Source organism: Penicillium paradoxum (genome assembly GCF_028828445.1).
Source record: "Penicillium paradoxum strain IBT 22861 chromosome Unknown utg000002l_segment0_segment0, whole genome shotgun sequence".
Classification (NCBI taxonomy): Eukaryota; Fungi; Ascomycota; class Eurotiomycetes; order Eurotiales; family Aspergillaceae; genus Penicillium; species Penicillium paradoxum.
Genome location: NW_026643180.1, coordinates 722,161 through 743,788, shown reverse-complemented (window position 1 = coordinate 743,788; position 21,628 = coordinate 722,161). Strand labels below are relative to the sequence as shown.

Sequence of the window (21,628 nt, the reverse complement as noted above, 5' to 3'; positions counted from 1 at the left end):
AAAAAAAAAAAACCTGGGTATTGTATAGCGCCTGTGCTCCTCCGGATCCTGAAGAGGCCGATGTAGAATAGACTCGCAAAAACATCCGAACACGCGTAAACATCAGTCGTCACTTTCATCCAGCACTAACGCGCGAAGCATTTCGTCATCGGCCCAGTTTAGTCCACTGCTCACAACAATCGCGCTTGCAATTGACTTCATCGTCTCCCACTGAGCTTTGCGCGTCTTTAAATCGGTCTCCAAACTATCTAGTTGCGCTAACAGTTCAGGATCCTCCAGCTTCTCTCTCCATGATAAATCTTCTTTTGTGAGCTCTAGTAGCTGGCGCACCAGTTCCTGGTTTTCACGATTGATTTGGAGATTCTTTACTTCCAGGTCTGAGAGCTGTCTCATCACCAAGTCATGTGCTGTAGCAAGATTTTCATGTGCGAGTGCAAGGACATCACGACGATTCACTAGACAAAGAAGTGCTCTATGATCTCTATTAGACTGAAGTCTGACCGAGGGACTCTTCATGAGAACATACCGCTCAGCAGGCGTGGCAGCCTTTAAATGAACAGATTTGAGAATAGGCTCAGTCATGAGGATGGTGCGAACGGCTTTCCTCCTGACCGTGTAGGTAGAACGCGCGTCTAGGAGCTCGCGCTCAGCGATCGCAAGCTGTGCTTCAGCATCTGCGCCCGAGAGTGTTTCTAGTTCTAAGGGATACAATGTAATTAATAACAGGAAGCCAGCATTCAAGTTGCTAACATACCTTGTTCGAGAAATGCCTTTTCCAGCCGTTGCTCTTGAACCTGATTGTAGAGCTGAAGCACTAAAGCTTCTTTTTCCGATAAGGTCATGACATCGCGAGAGTCATCCGCAGCATAATTGAGGAGTGTCACCTCGCCAGATTGTAGGTGAGGCAGCACCTGGCCATTCTTTGCAGCCATGGACGTAGATCTCGTGAACGCGGGCGCATCTGGTGATATGAAGATAAGACCGGAGGCGGTGGGCGAGCTTCCCCGGCCACACGAGGTTGCGGAGCAACGTTCATCGTCTTGACCAGCCTGACCGGGGGCTTCAGGACTCTCTCTCTCTCCCTTTTCATTCCTTAGTTGTATATCCCTTTTTTTTTGGGACAATTTCCTCGTATTTTTCTCTTACTACCAGTTGGGAATCTGACCTCGCCTAGTGTGGAGAGGGTATGTCGTTGCACATCTACATTGCCCACACGGGAGAGCATTTCCTGGCTGATCCAGTAACATTTGCTTCGTATGTCTCTCCGGTGCTACTTGATGTCTTGATTTTTCTTCCTATCTATGTTCCAGTGTAGCGTCGTGGATCCCAGCTGACGTTAGTCGTCTTTAGTCCCGATGCCTTGAAGTCATGGATCCTCCACAATACATCAATTCCACCTCCGCGGCAAATATTGATGACCGCCCGTGGAAAGAATGTCAAGATCCAGACTTTAGCCACAGAGGTATGGTATTTCTAATATGAATGGTGATTTGGGAATGTGCTGACCCAAGGGCAACTACTGCAGAACGAGATCTTTGTATATGACCGCCAATACGTCAGTGAACCAGGCGACGTCGAATTTCCAGAGCTCCCTCCGCCTGAACCATTCCAACCTGACAGCCCCCCAGCTACTCTTAAAGACCAAAACGATCTACAAGCATGGACAAACCTCTATATGGCACGGCGCAACTGGGCTCTAGAGCTGTCTAGTCGCTGTGGATTGATCGATAAGAACCTCCGGGAACACAATGAGCGAAGCGATGTGATAAACCGTGCTGTGGGTGTGGCTCTGGAGAATCTTAAGTCCCATGTGGGCAATCTTGAACATCGGTTCCAAGAGGCACAGTCATGGGCGAACAATATTCTAGAAGAGCAGCAGGCTGCTCTGGACGGATGGGAACGAGCTCTCTCCACGCTGGATCACATACCGGCACGCAAGGACTTCCCTCTCCTAGGACGCCCGTCCACACCGAAAATGGATAACGATCGACCAACTGGAACGCTTCGTGATTTTGTCGACGTGGGTGAGGTGTACAGGGCCGGATCAGAGGCAGCGACTGTGTCGCCGGCCTTTGCTAGTAATGTCCAGGATATCGAGAAGACAATCGGCGATATTGCCTCCGATACTCAGCAACTAGTGGACGCGGCTCTAGCTTCGAACTTCAACGGAGTGGATGGGTTGCTAGAAGAGGTAGAGACTATTGCTAAGAAAATCGGATCCGATTATGAGCATGTTCTCAGTCTGCCAAACAATCAAAAAACATTGGCAAATATATCCAGACTTGCATTCAGCCATACCCAGGATCTTCTTCCGTCGCTGGCCGAGATCAGCATTGAACTTCAAGCTGGTTTGGAGCAAGCTGTGCAGCGCCGAGCGCTCATGGAGAGAACTGCCATTGAACATATGCGCGCGATATCTTCGCTCGAGTCCCGCCTCGCCGACGCTCATGGACGAATGGTCAATTTGGATGTGGGGAGCAATGCCTTTGAGGTCATCTACTCTGTATTCCAGATGCCAATGGTATATGGGTCTATTTTGATTGAATCTGTGCGACGGCGAGAATGGAGCGAGAAGATCAAGACCGACTCTCTGACGCTGGCTGAGGAGATGGCGGTCTTGAGAGACGAAGAGCAACGCCGCAGAAAAAAATGGCTCAAGAATATGGGTGACTTTATGACTGTGACTGATTCCACTGCACCAGGAATTGAAGTCAATCTTCAAGGTCATGATGATGAATGGCCCGAAGTAGCTCGGAAAGAAATTGAGTATTATATCGACGAGTTAAAGTCCACTCATTCCTTAACAAACCTTGCGACAGAGCTCACTCAGCAACTGAAGGAGTTGGATGCACCCACTCGGCAGCAAAGACGACGGGCCAAGGCATTCAAACAAGGCAGCGTATTTGACTTGAGCCGGAGCTCCATATTACGGGCCGACGACTCCGTACGCAGCTTGCAAGAAGAAAAGACCAAGCTAGAAGAAAGGCTCAAGGGGTCTGATAGTCGCGTACGCAAACTAGAAGATCTTTTGCATCGTCAAAGTCAGTTCAGCCGGCCATCAAGTGGTAACTTTGGCCCGGAATTCCCCGGTTCACCGGCATCTCCACACCCCGATACACCCTCAAGACGGTCATCCGTCTCCGTCTCATCGAGGCGAGTCTCGGCGACTCAGACTCCAGAGGAAAAAGCACTCATCGAGCGCGTTATCACTCTCGAGGCTGAATTGGCGACAGAGAGAGATGCCGTCCAGCGCCTCCATAAGGAAGCTCACGTCGAGCGCCAAACTAACTCCGATAAGTTTCAAGAAGCTCAATCCACGAAAAAGGACCTCATCGGTAATCTTGAAGCACGTCAGCGCGAATTTGAAGATGAGCGCCGGTATCTGGATGAAGAACTAAAGAAGTTCAGACTCCGAAACGAGGAAATGGAGGAAGAATTGGACCGCCTGATGGATAGCCGCGAGCAAGGGAGACAAGAGATTGAAGACCGGATAAATCAGCTCGAGACCGACCTACAAAATGCCCATGCTAAGTCTGCCGACGAAGCACAAAAGATCATCGATCTCAACGCAGAGATCCAGACTCGACAAGAGCGAGAGGGAACTCTCCAGGCTCGGATTGATACCATGGAGCATCAGCAATCGGAATTCGAACAAAAAGAACAGGAAAACAACCAAGCCCTTCAAGCTATCTTCATGAACCTGTCACCTGGGGGCATTGTTCCTGTTGAGCTCCCCGGCCTAATCAAGGCTATTGAGGTCCTCTGCGAGGGCTTGTCAATTCACGCCAAAAGTGCGGAAACAAATGCATCTGACGCAATAACTGAGAACAAGGCCCTAGAAGAGCGAATTGCTGTATTGGAGTCGGAGGCGGATGAGGGAAGAAAGGCCTCAGGGGAAAAGGAGGAAGAAGTATCACGGCTAACTGCAGAACTATCGGATGAACGATCGAAACTAGATACTTTGAACGGGGAACTGGAGAAAGAACGGTCGAAACTCAGTTCCTTGCACTCTCAAATGACCGCTGGAGAAAGTGGCTCGGAGGCTCTGCGTGAACAAATCGCCGAAGAAGAACGGAAGCGAGCAGACCTGACGCAGAAACTCACTGAAGCTGAGCAACAAGCTCAAGACTTGAAAGTGCAGGTAACAGACTGGGAGCAAAAGGCAGTGGCCCCTTCAGAGACCGAACAGCAGGCTGTAGCGCGATCTGAGGCCCGGGGTGCCAAGTCCCACGATCTTTCAAAGCAACTTTACGCACAGGTCGAGAAGCTAGGCCGGATGCTTGAGCAATTGGGATTCACTATCATTCAACAAGATGGCCAGCTTGTTGTCCAACGTGCCTCGAAGCTGAGTGCATCGCTAGGGTTGGGTGAAAGCCTTGCCCAGTCAGGAATTGTATCTCTAAAGCCGGATACAGCGCTTCTGGGCTGGATGCAAGCCGAAAGCCCAGAGGTTGAAGAGAAGAAATTTTCCGCCTTCATGGAAAGTCTAGCCCAGTTTGACGTCTCCTTATTTGGTGACGTTGTTGTTAAACGGGTGAAGGATATCGAGCTGCTAGCCCGCAAATGGCAAAAGGAAGCTCGAGGTTACCGTGATAAATATCACCGAGTTCAGAGCGAGGCCCACGACAAAATTGCCTACCGATCTTTCAAAGAGGGCGACCTTGCGTTATTCCTGCCCACACGAAACCAGGCCATTCGCTCGTGGGCAGCCTTTAACGTGGGTGCGCCACATTATTTCCTTCGTGAGCAAGATTCACACAAACTCCAAGCCCGAGACTGGCTGCTCGCTCGTATCACCAAGATTGAGGAGCGGGTTGTAGATCTCTCCAAATCGATGAACGGGGTTGCGCCAGACCGTCATTCCCTCGGGGACGCTAGCGACGGCGCTTCCCTAGAGGACGAGAATCCGTTCGAGCTTTCCGACGGCCTCCGTTGGTATCTACTCGACGCCGTAGAGGAGAAACCCGGCGCGCCTGCCACGCCGGGGATAGCAAAAAGCACAGTCGCATCCGCGCATGTCGATGCCAAGGGCAGTATTGGCCTCAAGCGTGGCACCAACGAGGGCGGCGTTGCCAGAACCCTATCCAGAAGCCTCGATAGTCGCCGCGAGAGTCCAAACTCCAAGCGCGGCACCCCCACACCATCGCAGCATGGTGTCGAGTCTACAACTGATCTCGTGCGCGCCGCCGAGGCTGATGCTGGCCTACAGTCTCGAGAGACCGCTCCGATCTTCGACGAGGTTCGCCGTGACCTGCGCTCCGGCCCGTGAAAAGTAGGAAATGAATTTCGCTTCCCTCTTTTCCGGGTCTGTTTTGATCTCTAGTGTCAGGTGCTAATGGTTTCATTGTCTTAGGATCCCCTGACTGCATCGGCTCAATTAAACACCAATGGCACTGGTTCCTCTCCGTCGAGGTCCACGTCCACTCGTCGGCCAAACGCTCGATCTCGCCCGTGGGAGAAATTATGGTCTCTTGATTATCGGCTCGACGGCGGCTCAGCATAGATCGCTTTCACACCCCAGACGTATTAGGAGATGCCATTGATTTCTTGTGTTTTCTTTCTGTCCCGACAGTGCGAATACCCTGCCATCGGGGGTTCCAAGCACGTTCGATTTGCTTTTGATGTTCATTTGCTCCATATACCCCCACAATGCAATCTAGGTAAATTTGAATAGATTGGTATACCTACTTGACTGTGCTGTAGGTGGATGCTGGTGAATAGTATTTATGAAATTAACCTATTTGCAAATATAACCGGGTATATATATAAAGCGAAAGCGGTTTAGACAAAGCATACCGCGGTATCCGCGGGGTCACACCAAATGAGAAAATTGAGCCTATGAAATAGGAGATCATTAGTCTAATCCATCCACACCTTCCATGCCACCCATGTCGTCCCAGAAACGACTGAAATCGACATCCTCCTCTTCAAACATCTTCTTCGCTTGCATCATTGCAGAGCGCTGGCGCTCTGCTGTAAAGCCACCAGGTTGCGAACTCTCCCATTGAATGAGCTCCACCCAACGGAGGAAGAGATTTTCCTTGCCCATCTCAGTCAACTTGTCCTTGAAAGCAAGGATCTGATCACGCTGAACTGATCTTTTCTCGGCTGCAGGAGTATTCTCGTCCCCTACACGCCAGATCAACCAGCCATCAGCATCGGTATTGACCAGTACAGCGGTGCGGAACTCATCGATTCGTATACCCTCACCCCTGCGAGTGCGGTCAACAAGAGCATGGGCGCGGACCATAGCCGCATAGTCTAGATCCCAGTCCTCGTCAACAAGCAGGTATCCGGTTTTGCCGACCCGCTCAGGAGTAACAGCGGCAACGATCTTGTCACGCCGTGTCTCGTCTTCGCGGATCCACTTATTGCGCTCGAGATCTTTACTCCAGCTGGGGCGGCTACGGCGGACGATGATCTCTCGCTCGCGGAAACCAATGGCACGGCGCCAGCGCACGGGCCCCGTGATGAAATTCATTGGCCACGAGAGGAATATGGTCACAAGGAAGTAGTCGAAGAACACAGTTCCCGTCCGGCGGAGGATGATTTGCGCCCCTTCTGTCCACGGGATGGCTGTTGTGTCCACGGCCATGGAGCTTGGAAGTCCGATCAGCGCTGACACGAGGGCTGGGTATGTGGTGATTCCCATGTACACCCGCAGTGCGATCACGGCTCCAACTATGAAGTTGACGATGAGGGGTACAGTGAAGGTCTGTCGCTTGAGATCTTCTGCTGTGATGTCCATGTGCACTAGGTACACTTCATCTGTGGATAGCGGTTCGACAAACGGTTGCAAGGCTTGTGGAACTTTTGTGAATGGTGGCATGGGGCCCGAGGATGCGGAGCTTGGTGTTGAGGCGCCGGATGACGTGGGTGTCTTGCCGCGACCTGAGCGTCGCGAGGATTTCGCCATGTTGAGGGTTGGTATGGATAAAATGAACGGAATTTGAGGGTTTGAGCTGGTTGTGAAGGTTCGATTGTTGAGAACGCGGGAAGTGTTGCTTTTATTGAAGCTTTCGAGGAGAGGGCGATCAATGCGAGTGAAGGTGTCACATGTCAATATAAGAAGGGGGTCATTCGAGCATTAGGGGTATCGGATGCTCCCCTGATAGGTCTCGAGATTTAAATTGGCGAACTGAACAACAGGCAAGTATAGAGTAGAGAAGGTGGCCGGTGTTGAAGGTGTCGGCGTAATGCAGGAATTCCGGCCGCTGGTCTAACCACATCGGGGAATGAGGGATCTCCGTATTTACCTCCGTCATTATCATTTCTTCAATATCACAAGGGAGTCGCGTTGCTTTCCCTTTTCAATTCCTACACAACGTTTCCTACATGTGAACCCTCTGCAAGAGATCTTTCGGTCATGTCCCACGACAAAAGCCACCGAGTCTCGCGAGACAGAGGAGCGTCGCCCTTCCGACGCGCCTCGAAATTCGATCACGATATACATACGAAGCTCACATCGCCCCCTCGAGAAGATGGACATCCACGACATGCAATTCGCCCAAGGTCACTAGCCGATGCATATCGAGACGCATCAAAACCCACAATGCCTGCCTCACACGACGAAGAGTACCACTATGTGACGACACCAAGCCCGCAATCGAAGCGCCATTTTACCAACGCGTTTTCACCGATCTCTCAGCTTTCTCCTCCTCCAAGAGAAATCGAAGATGCATATAAACGAATTGATGAAGATGGTGCTCTGGCCGATCTTGTACGTGACTACAACTGGGACCCGCAACCCAGCGCGCGCTCCGCAAGCCGAAGTCGCCCCTCGTCCTCACGCACAAGGAATACGAACAGCGGCAATGCATATATGCATGGACAATCATTTTCCGACGCGGGTTTTGGTGAAGATCTAGGCGAATATCCAACACGCAAGGGCAGGGATTACACCAAGGATGAAGAGCGCCTGAAGCGTGTGACAGGCCAACGTTCGCCCGTCTTCAGCAGAGCTCAAGTCGGACGGGATGCCTTAACGGCAGATAATTTGAGAAGACGAATGGAAGATAAGATCGAGGCGGATCAATCTGCGCCAGAAGATCATTGGAACAGTGTTCCTTCACCTAATATACCCACTGGTTGGGGACATCGTGCAGGTAGCCGGCAAGAATGGGAAAGAAAGCCTATCCAGCGCAGTTTTTCCGAAGAACAGGAGGAAAAGGCGCGTCGGCGCTGGTCACCCGCGGAGACCGAACCGACCCGGGCCTCCAAGCCTACGCGTACCTCTCCTGGCTCTCCGGCGCGGAGCCTTCCTGGTAGGAGCGCGCTTGAAGAACGCACCGCCAATTTGCATACGCAGGGGAGGCAGCAAGACTTCGGGGAAAACCAATCTGGTTCAAAGCAAACGTCCCCCACTATTGGTGGCGAGCAAATTCCCAATTCCCCCATCACAATCTTCAAAAATTCGTCATTCGCAAGGCCCAGTCCTAGCAAGCGCGACTCCCGGGATTTACTGCGGAAATTATCCAGAACAGAAACTCCCAAACTTGACCAAGTCCAAACTCCGGAACCAGTAAAACTATTCGAGAGAAGGATCTATGACAAAACACCCCGGGTAACTGGTGCATGGATCGACACTCCTATGACCCAGCGGGTGGCTGAGAAGGTTGACCTCCCGGAAGATCTGACGAAAGACATCATTCCTCCACGCAAAACCCAAGATTCGAAGGATATCACACCACCTACCAAACCCACAGATATTGAAATCGAAGCCAAGGAACCAAAGCCCATAAAGACCATAGAGAAAGAGCAGCTTCCTGAACCACTCTCTGCAAAGCAGTCAAGGCCTCCGTTGTCCCGGCCTCATTTACCGAAAAGTGGCCTAGAGGCGGTTATAGAAGATGCCAACTCCGGCAAAGACGTCGAGTTCGGAGATGATACGATTGAGTCTCTCCAGGCATTCATGGAAAATGGACCGAGTGGACTCAAAATTGAGGAAGACGACAAAGCCTACGAAGCCGCCGTTCTCGCCGACTTGGACAAGGCCAATTCGCAAAAGGATGGTGTGGTCCTAGATTCATTGAACCTGAAGCTCAATAAACTTCACAAACATATCGACGAAGTCAGAAAAGAACTTGACGACCTAGAAAACCATGCCACGCGAGACACTGCCATTGCATCGCAGGCAAAATCTCAAACCAAGGCAATCCCGAAACCACGCCCAAATACAGCTGAAACACGCACAGGCTGTACTACGGACTCCGATGGACGAGTATATGCTGCGATACCTCTTCCTAAGCTATGGAAGCGAAATCCGCAAACTCAGCGCCTTCAGATCACTAAGTTGAGCTGGTTGATTATCATTTCGCTCTCGTGGTATATCATCGAGTGCCTAATGTGGGAGCAGTACAGTCATCCGGAAATATCCGACAGCTGCGAAGGCTACTGCCTGCAGCCCGATGCGCCTCTTTTCCCCTGGGTGACTGTCACAATGCTGTGGCGCTGGACACATATGTCCACGCTTGTCACGCCCATTTTCGCTATATGCGTTGCTATCTCTCGGCTTGTTGCGCAATTGGTGGGTCTGTCAGATGGCTACGTGGATGATCCGCCAGAGCTTGGAAGCATGGTCGGGGAAATCCGAATCAATGGGAGTCTAGTTGCACTGCCTTGGCTTTCGGCACCCACAGCTGAGAATGTTGTGCCTGAGCAGCCTCGGTATACACCATATCCTACGCAACCTGTGCAGCCGGTGCAGCCAGTGCAGCCTGTGTGGTCACCCCAAAATCCCACCCCACAGAGATGGGGCACTGATCAGGTGCCGGGCGATGAAGCAATGGATAATGATGAATATCTTTAATTGCATGCGATGCTTGTGACATCTTCGGGCTTTGACTTTGGTTTGGTCCGCATCGAACCGTGTTTTTAGCTTTTGGTAGCCCCTATTGGGCTATCTCAGACTCGATTTTATCGTATATTAGCATACGCCTAGTTGATTCTCTAACGCAGAGCAAGGTAGAACTTCATTGCTAAAGACACCACGAACACGAATTATCCTAAACACCCGAGAGTAAAATATACCAGATCCAGGCCCTCCCGCACGCAAATCATCAACTAAAAGGATGATGAGATTATATCAAGAGGGTATATTAGCTATTTATCATGCGCGACGAGATAGAATTCAGCCAAACCACATCACAACCGCGCTTTCTCGCGCCATTGCTTCTGTAGTTCGATCTCGGCCTCCAATTTCCAAGCAGCAATTTTCTGCATGAGAGCCTCCACCTCCTCGTCACTAGTTTCACAGGCTTTTTCAATCGGTATTTCCTTAGACAATTGAAGTTTGAAGCCCAACCAGGTGAGATTCCCAGTTGATAGAACCCGGCCGGCAACAGCATCGCGGCAGAAACCAGCAAAGCTTTCGAAGAAACGACGACTAACTGGGTGGGCCATCATAATCAGACCGTGGCAGTGAGGCATACCCTCAAACATCTCTGCAACAAGAGGCACGCCCGCTTGGTAGACGCGGCGCGCCAGAATAAGACCCTCATCTGTGAGGCCTTCCTCGCCAGTTGAGACCCAGATAGGAGGCGCATTCTTCCAGAGCTCGGCCGGCGCAGCGAGCGGAGACACTAATGGGTGGTTCAGTATGCTGGCGTTGCAGTAGATGTCGGCGCGAGGTGGAGATGAGGGCCAGATATCGTCTGGTGCGAACGGCATTGGAACAAATGGAATCTTGACATCTGGGTCGTCAGACGGTACAGGCGGCGCATCGAGATAATCCAGATGCGCATTCCCGCTGATTGACGGCATAGACCGCGTCACGTCGCACCATGGTGAGATGGTTGCTACGCCTGCGGGCAGTTCGATGGGCACGTCTTTGCCGTGGAAACGGATAGTACGCGATGCGCGGTCGAGAGTCAAAAGTGTCTGGAGGAGTACCAGTGAAAGGTTTCCGCCTGCAGAATCACCAGCGAAGATGATCTTGTTCGCTGGCACTGGTTCGTGAAGGGAACCCGGGGGCGGGTGAAGGAGAGAGAGATATGCTGTTAGGGCATCGACGAGTGCAGCTGGGAATGGATTCTGAGGAGCGAGACGATATCGGACAGAGAATACGGGTGCGCCAGTCAAGTGGGACAAGTGTGCGACGGGGATGCGGTGGCTGCAGGGGTCCATGAGGCTTTTGGGTAGGATACGTCAGCTGTGTCCACTATTACTAGCGAGTCGAGCAGTACTCACAAGTATGCACCTCCGTGGAAATACAAGATCGTCATATCAGACGGTGATTCCTCGCGCAGCTTGTGGTATTTCTCCTCTTCTGAGAGATCGGGCTCAGGTGTTTTCTTTCCAACTCCCGCGCGGTAACCAGTCCATTCGCCTTCGACCGCAGCAACTACAGGTATATCATAGGTCTGATCACCAGTTTTCAGATCCTCGATTGCACGCAGTACTGCGTCGCGCACGTCCATCTCGGGCCGTGGGAGTGTGACCTTGGATACCCACATAGGACCCTTGACTCCGGGATCGCGTATGCTATTTCTCTGGCTTTTGCTGATTGGCGCCCTTGATGCCATGAATGATCGGATAATAGCGACCGTCAGCTCGGTGCGTATATCCTGTTTCCCCGTGCCAGGGGACATTCGAACTCCATGCAAGAGAATGGTCTTGAGGATCAACGGGATGCGAATCAATAGGGCCTTCAAGAGCTTGAGGGGTTCCCGGAGTGAGCTCATGATGTGGACAGAGAGCGGCTTCAAGCGCTGGCTCGAAGTAATCCACAGCGAAGGAAGAAGACGATGAACTAAAGATCTCACGATCCTAAGGTTCCAAACCGGCTTTAGTCTGAGTGGCGTCACTGCCGAGGTCCAGCGTGGAGCTGCAGTACCCCACAAGGCCTAATCTGAAGTGAGACATCTGTACGGAGTAGATGCTTGATCATCGTCTTAAGATGGATCTTGCGTTGTTTAGATCGATGGCTATTGGATACACCGTTGTCAAAAAGGTAGTCTCATGCTGTAGCTATCAGGTGATACCAATAGATCCCCTGATGATCCACTTTGTCAGTCTCTCTAATAATGGATGTATAGACCCGCCAAGGCCGTTTTCAGTACTCCTTATGGAGTACGGAGTATATAAGACTCTGTTCTCTATGTGGGGACCAGCACTATACATAGATCTTTGACCGAGACATTGTTGTTTTTGGGATCCCGGAGAAAGCTACAAAGACGACGATCAATTCTCAAATCGCCTGTAATGCCACGCACCTACACCCACTAATCCACTTCGGGCAATCAAGCAACACATACTTCCTATCTAGGTAACTAGGTAGTCATAATCTGCACGATATATGCATCTGCCATCAGCACTTTGTTCTCAAGAAACCAACTGGCTATGTAGGGGATCGACTGCGTCTATTCGATACGTGCAACTGTGAGATTGGACATATGGAGACTCGTTTTGGCTACCTTCCATTATACGTTTCCTTTTGTTTTTTTTTTTTACCGATACCATCACCATATGGACGTCCGTAGATAGTCGGAATTCCATACCCGACCGATATCTAGCGCCCTTCCTTTCGGTGGCAATAAGGTCTTGTCTACGTGTTCCGAAGTTTAGCCGTCTACGTCGATGTATACTCGGTAAAAAAGAAAGCATACATATTATAGCCCAATGCTAAATAATGACGTCAGATACCGAACACCACCAGCCGTCTGCTGGTCATCCGAATAAGCCATGTACACAGCATTCCGGATCTTCACGTCAAGGTGCCATTTGGCAAGGTGAATCCAATCAGCTGCCCCGATCCGGTGGTCCCGACTTCTGAGGGATGACTAAGGTGCAGCCTCAGGCCCCGAGATTTCTATGATCTTCAATTCTGAAGCTGCCCTGAGCACGTTTCAGCATAGGTTCACTTTGACTATTGATGTCTGGACCTTACACGCACTAAGGCGACACGAATTCACCCCCTCACTGTGAATCTGACTGGTCATAATCCATCTTGTGGACGTTGCCTGCATCTTTCATCTCCATTCGCCGTCAGACAATCTTTACCCCCACTGAATTTGACCCACGATCGCCCGCAAGAGACATGTCTATGGTGCTACGTCCGGCGGACAAAACTCAATAACTGGAGAGATGGAGGAGAGTACTCTTTTCGGGGAAGACCTGCCACTCCCACCGGCCCGACTTTTTGAACGATTAAGCCAGCTACCTGGCTATACCTGGGATCAAGCGACCGAACCGTTTCACTCGACATACAACCACTGGCATATCTCAGGATATCGCCATGCCCTGGAGCCAGATATCTCAACTCCTCTCGCGAATTCCTCTGGTCCCGCCTCCTCCGGGCCGTCGAGCCTCACACGCTTCTCCCCGCGCACAGAAGCCCGACCATCCGCCCGTGCTTTGCGAAGATTGAGCACTAGCGAAACTAGCAGCGAGATCTCACTTTCGAACCACCATAGCCAGGAAGCAGAGCAAATATGGGTTCCCGTCATAGCGCGAATTTCTACCAACATCATTCGACTCGAGCGGGAGTTCCATATGCTCAGGTCCATTGTACAATCGTCAGATCCGGATTGCAATCACACAATACGCCCAATCGATTTGATCAGGCTGCAGTCAGATGACGGACATTCGAGACCGCTTTTAGTCGCGATCTTTGAGTCCCCAGGCCACGACAGGTTGCGAGACCTGGTCACATTTGGCCCTGCCTCATTTGTAGCAGGGTCCAGAGGCGAAGATAACAATGCCACTCCCAGCGAGCAGGTCTCCTTGCAAGCCTTTTTCGATTTTGCAATCGGCGCATGCGATTGCCTGGAGATTCTGCATTATGGTCTTAAGACAGTGCACGGCGAAATTCGAGGTGATGCGTTCCATTTTTGTGCTGAAACCGGTGCAGTGAAGCTTGCAAACACTGGAAATGGTGCTAGGTCATTTGATAATGTTCTCAGCGAGGGATGGTCATCTGTCTCGCGTGAGCTTGGAGCCAAGTACAAGCTGCAATTCATTGCCCCAGAGCAGACTGGAAGGATGCCCACAGAGCCGGATAGCCGCACTGATATATACGCGCTCGGTCTCTTTTTCTGGTCTATGCTGGTGGGAAAGCTACCGTTTGAAGGAAACGACCCTGTTGATGTCGTGCAAAATGTGCTGGGAAAGAGATTGGTGCCAGTGTCTGGGAAACGAATGGATATCCCAGATGCTCTTTCGGCCGTGGTCCAAAAAATGACACAAAAGGTGGTTCATGATCGTTATCACACAATTTCGTCCGTGAAGAGAGACCTGTCACGTATTGCCAAATTGCTTGGTGATGGTGACAGCGAAGCATTGAGCAATTTCCAGGTTGCGCAAGGAGACGTGTCTTCCTTTTTCACTCTTCCAACACAAATGTTTGGGCGGCAAAATGAATACAATAAGATCATTAAGATCATCGAAAAGGTCAATAAGCGACAGGCGTCCGCATTGGCCAAAGCTGGCACTCAAAGTCCTGGTACAATGCACGCGCTCACCTCGGCTTCGTCCATCGCCGAAAGCCGCGTTGAAAGCCTTGAATTTGCTTCTGTCTCGAGTGATTCCGATTCTTTCCATCTACCTCCTCGATCCTCTTCTAATGCCACAAGCCTGCATCTCACTCATGTAAGCACACATGAGTCTGTTGCGGGTAGCGACACATCGTTCTCCACCCCAAGATACGGGAGCACAATTGTCCCCGAACCCTATGGTCAAAGTCCAAGAACAAATTCCAGCCGAATGAAGAGCCCTTCACATTCCCGGTCTTCTGCAACCACAGATCGCGAGAGTTATCCGTCCATGGGCCCCAATGGCCAACCATCAACACAACATGCTGTTAGTCAATCGGGATCGTTCCATTCCCTGAGTAAACAAAAGGTTAGTTCGAAGACTCGTCGCAGCGATCGTTGCGAAGTGATCACCATCAGCGGTCCCGCCGGCATCGGAAAGACGGATCTCTTAAACCGGATACAGCCCACAATTCGCAAAGTGGGATGCATCGCCATTACTCGCCTGGATAGAGCCAAACGGGTTCCATTCGAACCCTTTGCCAAACTATTAGCGAGCCTTCTGCGCCAAATTTTCTCTGAACGGGATGTCACGACGGATTATCACAACAGTGTTCGGATGGCATTGCGACCAATGTGGCCTACTTTGCACAGAGTTCTGGATCTTCCTGAGCAGCTGATGTCTCCTGGAGCCAAATACAGACCGACTGAAGCGAAAACCAATCCTCTCGTTCCAGACAAGGGCGAGCCGTCCAAGCACGTCAACATCCCAGGGCTGGATCAAGGCCAGACTTCCCTCGACTTCTTTCTGGCAAATGCTGCCTCGAAAAACATGCGGCTCATGGAGACATTCCTTGAAATCTTGCGAACATTGTCTACGTTCAAACTGATCACTGTGTGTCTAGATGATCTCGAACATGCAGATGATGAAACTTTGGATTTGGTCTTGAAAATCATCAAAGCGAAGCTACCCTGTGTGCTCATCCTTTCGAGTCGCAAAGACGAGATTGCGTCGGACCAAGTGAGATCGCTGTTTGTGGACGACCTGCCAACTGTCACACGAATCGCATTGGAACCACTTGAAGAGCAGCATGTTATGGAAATTGTAGCAGTGACTATGCACCAGCAACCTAACCAAACATTGACGCCACTGTGTGCGGTTGTTCAGGAGAAGAGTCGAGGAAATCCCTTCTACGTGCGAGTGATGCTTGAAACGTGCTACAGAACCAATTGCATCTGGTATTCATGGAAGGACTCAAAGTGGCTATTTGATCTTGATCGGATCTTCACAGAGTTCGTGGCTCCTGTGTACGGCGAAGGGCTTGGGCTTGGATTTCTTACCAAGCGTCTTCAGGATATTCCGACAGCTGCTCGATCCATCATGGTCTGGGGAGCTCTGCTTGGTAGTCCGTTCTCATTCTCCTTGGTGCAAAAGATTCTGATGAGTGAATTCCTCTACTCGAGCAATGATGACGAGGATGTGGATATCACATCACCGCAAAATGTCACACTCGTCAGACAATCAGAAGGTGATATTGTCGTTGGATTGCAATTTTTGGTTCAGGCAAATCTTCTGAACACAGGAAAGACCGACGACGAGTTCAAGTGAGTCCTCTCTTTTCTAATACTGTTGTAGTCAATAATTATACTAACCTTTTGTAGGTTTGGCAATGAACGGCTTGCGCATGCTGCTATGTCATTGAATGAGAGTCGAAACGTGGAACAAATGCATTTCATCGTTTCACAAGCGTTGATGAAATACTATCACGACCATCGCAGTCGCTATTCGATGGCTCATCATGTGGCGCTCGCATCGCGGACGATCAAGTCTCGTGTTAGTAAACGACTGGAATATCGGCAGATTTTGTGGGATGCTGGGCAAACCGCTTTCCAATCTGGCGCGCGACCCACTGCGCTCTGGTACTTCCGTCACTGCATCGCTTTGCTTCAGGATGATTTGTGGAACGATCTCAAACCCGACGTTTATTACGATGAAACTATGCGTCTATTTATTGCGACTGCCGAGATGGAGTGGTCCCAAGGCCAGAACGAAGAAGCCCTCCGGCTGATCAACGAGGTCTTTGTTCATGGCAAGGATGCTGTGAGCAAGTCCAGAGCATGGATTATTAAAGCAAAAATCTTTGCTCAGATAGGCGATCATCATCGCTCGATGGAATCATTACTCACCTGTCTTGATGAGCTTGGTGTGCATCTTCGCAAGCCTACAACCTACGAAGAGTGCGATGCTGCCTATCTTCGCCTCAAAAGCTATCTTGAGACTGCCGATCTCGCTTCAGTCGCCCAGAAACCAATCTCCAAAGACCCTGCTATTGTGACTATTGGCGCAGTCATGGCGGAGGCGATGACAGTTACTTACTGGGACGATGCATTGACATTTTACCGCATGGCGCTTGAAGTAATGAACATTCATATCTTCCAGGGTGGGTTCACACAAATCGCAATAGGCTGTTCTCATCTTGCCATGATTTCCATGAGTCGATTCAAAGATATTGAATTTGGCGCAAGACTCAGCGACCTTTCATTGGAACTCCTTGAGCACTGCCCAGAGTTGTGGACTCAAAGCAGAGGTTCGATCGTCCATAATCTCTACGTCAGCCACTTGCGCGTTCCTATGGCATCAACACTGCCGGCGTTGGAAGCCTCGCTTGAAGCATCTTTCTCAATGGGTGATCCGTATTTGACCTTGATCAGTATATCATCAATGGCTACGACCCGGCTCTCTCTGGGTCAAGACATGGCGCAGCTGGAAACATTTTGTGTGGAGACTCCCGAAGAAATTCCGATGTGGCAACAAGATACACGCGGTGGGGCTAGTCTCATTGCAGTCCAGCAGGTTGCACGCGCTCTTCAAGGCAAGACTGACTTCAGATCTGCCGACGGTATCATGTCGGATGCGAACCACAACTCAAGCGATTATATGATGCATCTGGATGTCAATTCAAGTAACGCAGACAGACCCCGCGACATATACTGGGGCCTCGCCATGATTCCAATGTTCCTATTCGGCCATCACACCCGCGCTATCCAGGTTGGAACTCAACTGTTGTTCACAAGACATCGGCTTTGGTCTGCCCGCGTCTCATACGTGATTTATTTCTACCTCGCAGCCTCGCTGCTCACTCTTCATAACGACAATCCCGCCCAAGGATATCTCGACGGCAAGATGGAGACTATTCTTGAATACAAGGCCGAGATTGAATTTGCCCGAGATGCGTCGGAAGCAAACTATGGTATGTGGGCTCTCATCTTAGAAGCCCTGATTTCTGAGGTGCGCAATGACCATAGCGCTTCCATCCAGAACTACGAGGCTGCGATTGATCATTGCCAAATTCATGGTTGGCCCCTTGAGGAAGCCTTGGCCCTCGAGCTGCAGGGTGAGTTTTTGGTTAGGCGCGGAGCAAAGAGAGCCGCTCGAGCTGTGATCCAAGAGGCCCTCGGTGCATGGTGCGCCATTGGTGCCGGTGGTAAATCAACGCAACTCGCCGAGAAGCATGAATGGCTACTCAAGACAGCAACATCGGCAAAGACTGTTGACGTTGGGTGTCAGACTATCGATTCACTTCTTGAGATCAGCCGTGAAGTTGTGCAAGAAGAGATCTTGATTCCTCAGCAGATGGAAGAGGATGAAAGGAGACAGCAGTGGATTGAACAGAATGGCGTTACTGCCGGGGAGCGATCCATGGATATATCCAGTGTGGGACTGGACATCATTGACTTGTCCAGCATTCTTGAGTCGAGCCAAGTCATGTCATCTGAACTTCAAATTGAGAAGCTTTTCACGAAAATGCTTGAGATTATTTTGGAGTCCTGCAATGGTTCTGATTTCGCCATCATCGCTACCGATTTCGACGACAATGGCTTCGCAATTGCGGCAGCAGGTGATGCTGAAAGGGGGCAAAAGTCTTTCCCCGAAGGTCTTCCTTTCGCAGAAATGGAAGATCGTATGGCTTTGCATATCTCAGATTATGTCATGCGCACAAAGGAGGAAGTTCTTGTTCACAATGTTCTCGAAGATGAACGGTTTTCTAACGTCAGCGAGACCTATCTGGCGAATTTCCCTGTTGGTCGGTCTGTTATCGCATTGCCGGTCGTACAAGGAGACCGACTGCTTGGAGTGATTCACTTGGAAGGGAAGCCTAACTGGTTCACACAACGCAACGTTGTGGTATTACATTTGCTCTGCAACCAGATTGGCATTTCGTTGTCCAACGCGCTCCTCTTCCGCGAGATTCGCAAAGTCAGCGCCAAGAATGCTTCCATGATTGAGTCTCAAAAACGTGCGCTGGCACTCGCCCGCGAGGCTGAACAAAAGGCAAAGAATGCCGAGGCTGAAGCCAAGCATAATGTGAAACTCAAGGAAGATGCAGCAAGGGCCAAGTCAATCTTCCTTGCCAACATCTCCCATGATTTGCGTACCCCGATGAACGGTGTGATCGGTCTGTCAGAACTACTCAAAGGCACCCCACTCGATAAAGAACAGGATGAATACGTTGAATCGATTCGTGTGTGCGCCGATACATTGCTCACGCTAATCAACGACATATTGGATTTCTCAAAGCTCGAGGCCGGCAAAATGAAGATCTCTACGGTTCCACTTAATTTGAGAGAAACTATCTCAGAAGTCATCCGAGCTTTGCGATACACACATCGTGATAGAGGTCTGGAGACCATCGAGAATCTTGACAAAGTCTCACCGGAACTTGTTGTTCTTGGCGATCCTGTTCGTTTGCACCAGATTTTCATGAATCTTCTCAGCAACAGTTACAAATTCACCCCGTCCGGATCAGTAACAGTCAAAGCGAAGGTTGTACGTGAGAGCAAAGGTCGCGTCCGCCTCGAATGCTCCGTCACGGATACTGGCATCGGTATTCCAGACGAACAAAAGGCACGCCTCTTCCGCCCATTCTCACAGGCTGATCCATCCACAGAAAGATCATACGGTGGAAGTGGCCTTGGCCTATCAATTTGTAAAGCCATTATTGAGGATGTCCTCGGGGGAGCTATCTGGCTTGAATCGAAGTCTGGAGTGGGAACGACTGTGACGTTCCACCTGGTCTTCAACAAAGCCCCCAAGAAGACGACCGTGAAGACCGCATGGTCACAAGATCTGAGCCATGCAGAGAAGGAAGTCCGCCGGTCCTCAGCGCGCGACCTCACTCAAATCCCCCGCGACCAGATCCGCGTGTGCATCGCCGAAGACAACCCAATCAATCAAAAGATTGCAGTGAAGTTCGTCACCGGCCTCGGTCTCCAATGCGAAGCATACAGCGACGGCAAACAAGCTGTCGATGCGCTACGCGCACGATCACAAGAAGGAAACCCATTCCATGTAGTCCTTATGGACGTGATGATGCCCAATCTCGACGGATACAACGCCACCCGCGAGCTTCGCCGCGATCCCGATCCAAACGTCAACGAAGTCCTAGTCATTGCCATGACCGCTAGTGCCATCGAAGGCGATCGCGAGAAATGCCTCGAGGCTGGTATGAACAATTACCTTCCGAAACCGGTTCGCTCGCCCATCTTGAGCGAACTGTTGGACAAATATCTCGCCCCCGTGCCATCGTATCCCAAGTCTCGTCTTGCTATTCGGGAAAAGCGTTCCAGAGCAAGTATTGATGCGGGCGCTGGCACACCTACCAGTTTGTCTTCTTCGGGCGCTGATGAGCCGAAGCCATTGTCACTGGAAAAGAAATGAGTTCACGCATTTTCAATTTATACCCCGAGTTTGCTTTTTTATTTTTTTTTTTTCCCCTTTTTTTTCCCTTTTTTTCCCTTTTTTTTCTCCAAGAATAGAAGTCAGGCGCATGGGGTTTGATGGATCTACTTTTATTGCACTGTATCTTTCTCTTTCTGCATTGTTACTTAGTGCATAGCTAGTCATATATGGTGTTTTTTTTGGGCACTTGATTCAAACAAAATGTTGAAGCTGGAGGTTTCTTTCCCTTGTCTTCCGATAATCATGGGCGAAGTGACCTGCTTTCTGTATTTTACCTTCGATCTGACCTCTGTGAACATTGTCTTTTGAACTATGCTTCCACTTTGAATCTCCTGCGTTCAATCAACTATGATCGAACCGAGAGGATATATTCCTGATCCTGAAAGTTTGGGCGAATTGTTTGTGTATAATATCGGTTCTATATAATTCTCATGATACCAGACACAAATTCAAGCCCGACGACCAAAGTTGCCCAAACGCTTGACATCACTGACCTCGGCGGAAAACTTCCACCCGTGCCACTGGGAGGGACCGCAAGGCGAAGCGGGGAACAGTGTTTTCCAGCCGGCGAAGCTGGGGTCTACGGTTTGAGTACCTGTGATGCCGCTGCCTTCCGGTGCGTAAGTAGCCTGCAGCTTGGACTTCTCGCCGTAGTTGCCCTTGAAGTGTGCGGTATCGACTTCCACGCCGTGGATGAAGGCTGCCCGCTACGCCCAACTTGACCACGGCCCAGTCGTAGGGCTTGGGGTTGCGGCGGTGGGCCTCCCAGTCATCGTACCAGGCACCGGTATGGATGAAGAAACCCGGGCGTGAGGAGTTATCGGTAAGAGACTTGACGCGAAATTCAGCATTAACACCATTCTTCTTTTGTTCATATGTCTTGCACGGCCAATCAGCACTTATCTTTCCTGATATTCCGCTAAGGATATTGGGTCCTATCAGCTAAACCCGGACTCTGAATGCCCGAATGAGCCCATTCGGAATGGATCTCGGAGTTCGACCGTTGACCTATTTCATGACGAATCATAGGGGAGGTCTCCGATGAGCGCCATTGTCCAGATAACGGTCTCTCATTGACCAGAAATCAGAATCGCAGTCTGCGCAAGCAGAGAAAGGTAAAGGTCAGATCTGTGCCTGTTGTGACAGCGATAGCTTTTCCCGCCCAACCTGCATACAACCCGGAGTCCATCGGAATTCAAGAACTCGACGATACGACTTTCGATTGGCTCGACTACACTGGCAATACTTCCTTCTTTCCTCACGTACCACTGTCCCACAGGGTTATACAATGACGCAGCCACTCGTGAACTCATCACTTGCTGATTCCCATATATCCCGAACCTCCACCTAATGGGACACCCGAGTCCTTTGCATGGCTGAGTACACACGAGGCGTTACTTCCGTTACTGTTGCAATGTCG

The 21,628-nt window shown here is 50.6% G+C and overlaps 7 protein-coding genes across 7 annotated transcripts; 3 read left to right on the top strand and 4 right to left on the bottom strand.

Annotated features, from left to right (window-relative positions):
* Positions 1–102: 102 nt before the first annotated feature.
* Positions 103–1,225, bottom strand: N7457_000270 (centromere protein H; the record flags this gene model as incomplete). Its single annotated transcript, XM_057171338.1, has 4 exons — positions 103–472; positions 527–698; positions 755–1,082; positions 1,166–1,225. 4 exons carry the CDS (start codon positions 1,223–1,225, stop codon positions 103–105), a joined length of 930 nt encoding a protein of 309 aa, XP_057035241.1.
* On the top strand, positions 1,187–5,269 carry atg11 (autophagy protein ATG11; the record flags this gene model as incomplete). The annotated part of the gene is made up of 3 exons (XM_057171337.1): positions 1,187–1,254; positions 1,351–1,462; positions 1,526–5,269. The coding sequence occupies 3 exons, from the start codon at positions 1,187–1,189 to the stop codon at positions 5,267–5,269; spliced, it is 3,924 nt and encodes a 1,307-aa protein (XP_057035240.1).
* Positions 5,270–5,854: 585 nt separating this feature from the next.
* On the bottom strand, positions 5,855–6,916 carry N7457_000268 (uncharacterized protein; the record flags this gene model as incomplete). The annotated part of the gene is made up of 1 exon (XM_057171336.1): positions 5,855–6,916. The coding sequence occupies one exon, from the start codon at positions 6,914–6,916 to the stop codon at positions 5,855–5,857; it is 1,062 nt and encodes a 353-aa protein (XP_057035239.1).
* A 636-nt stretch (positions 6,917–7,552) lies between these two features.
* N7457_000267 (uncharacterized protein) lies at positions 7,553–9,808 on the top strand (the record flags this gene model as incomplete). Its single annotated transcript, XM_057171335.1, has 1 exon — positions 7,553–9,808. The coding sequence occupies one exon, from the start codon at positions 7,553–7,555 to the stop codon at positions 9,806–9,808; it is 2,256 nt and encodes a 751-aa protein (XP_057035238.1).
* A 335-nt stretch (positions 9,809–10,143) lies between these two features.
* Positions 10,144–11,681, bottom strand: N7457_000266 (Alpha/beta hydrolase fold-3; the record flags this gene model as incomplete). The annotated part of the gene is made up of 2 exons (XM_057171334.1): positions 10,144–11,128; positions 11,188–11,681. The coding sequence occupies 2 exons, from the start codon at positions 11,679–11,681 to the stop codon at positions 10,144–10,146; spliced, it is 1,479 nt and encodes a 492-aa protein (XP_057035237.1).
* A 1,402-nt stretch (positions 11,682–13,083) lies between these two features.
* Positions 13,084–20,187, top strand: N7457_000265 (putative sensor histidine kinase/response regulator; the record flags this gene model as incomplete). The annotated part of the gene is made up of 2 exons (XM_057171333.1): positions 13,084–16,073; positions 16,131–20,187. 2 exons carry the CDS (start codon positions 13,084–13,086, stop codon positions 20,185–20,187), a joined length of 7,047 nt encoding a protein of 2,348 aa, XP_057035236.1.
* Positions 20,188–20,657: 470 nt separating this feature from the next.
* On the bottom strand, positions 20,658–21,521 carry N7457_000264 (allantoicase; the record flags this gene model as incomplete). The annotated part of the gene is made up of 3 exons (XM_057171332.1): positions 20,658–20,867; positions 20,920–21,087; positions 21,384–21,521. 3 exons carry the CDS (start codon positions 21,519–21,521, stop codon positions 20,658–20,660), a joined length of 516 nt encoding a protein of 171 aa, XP_057035235.1.
* Positions 21,522–21,628: the final 107 nt, after the last annotated feature.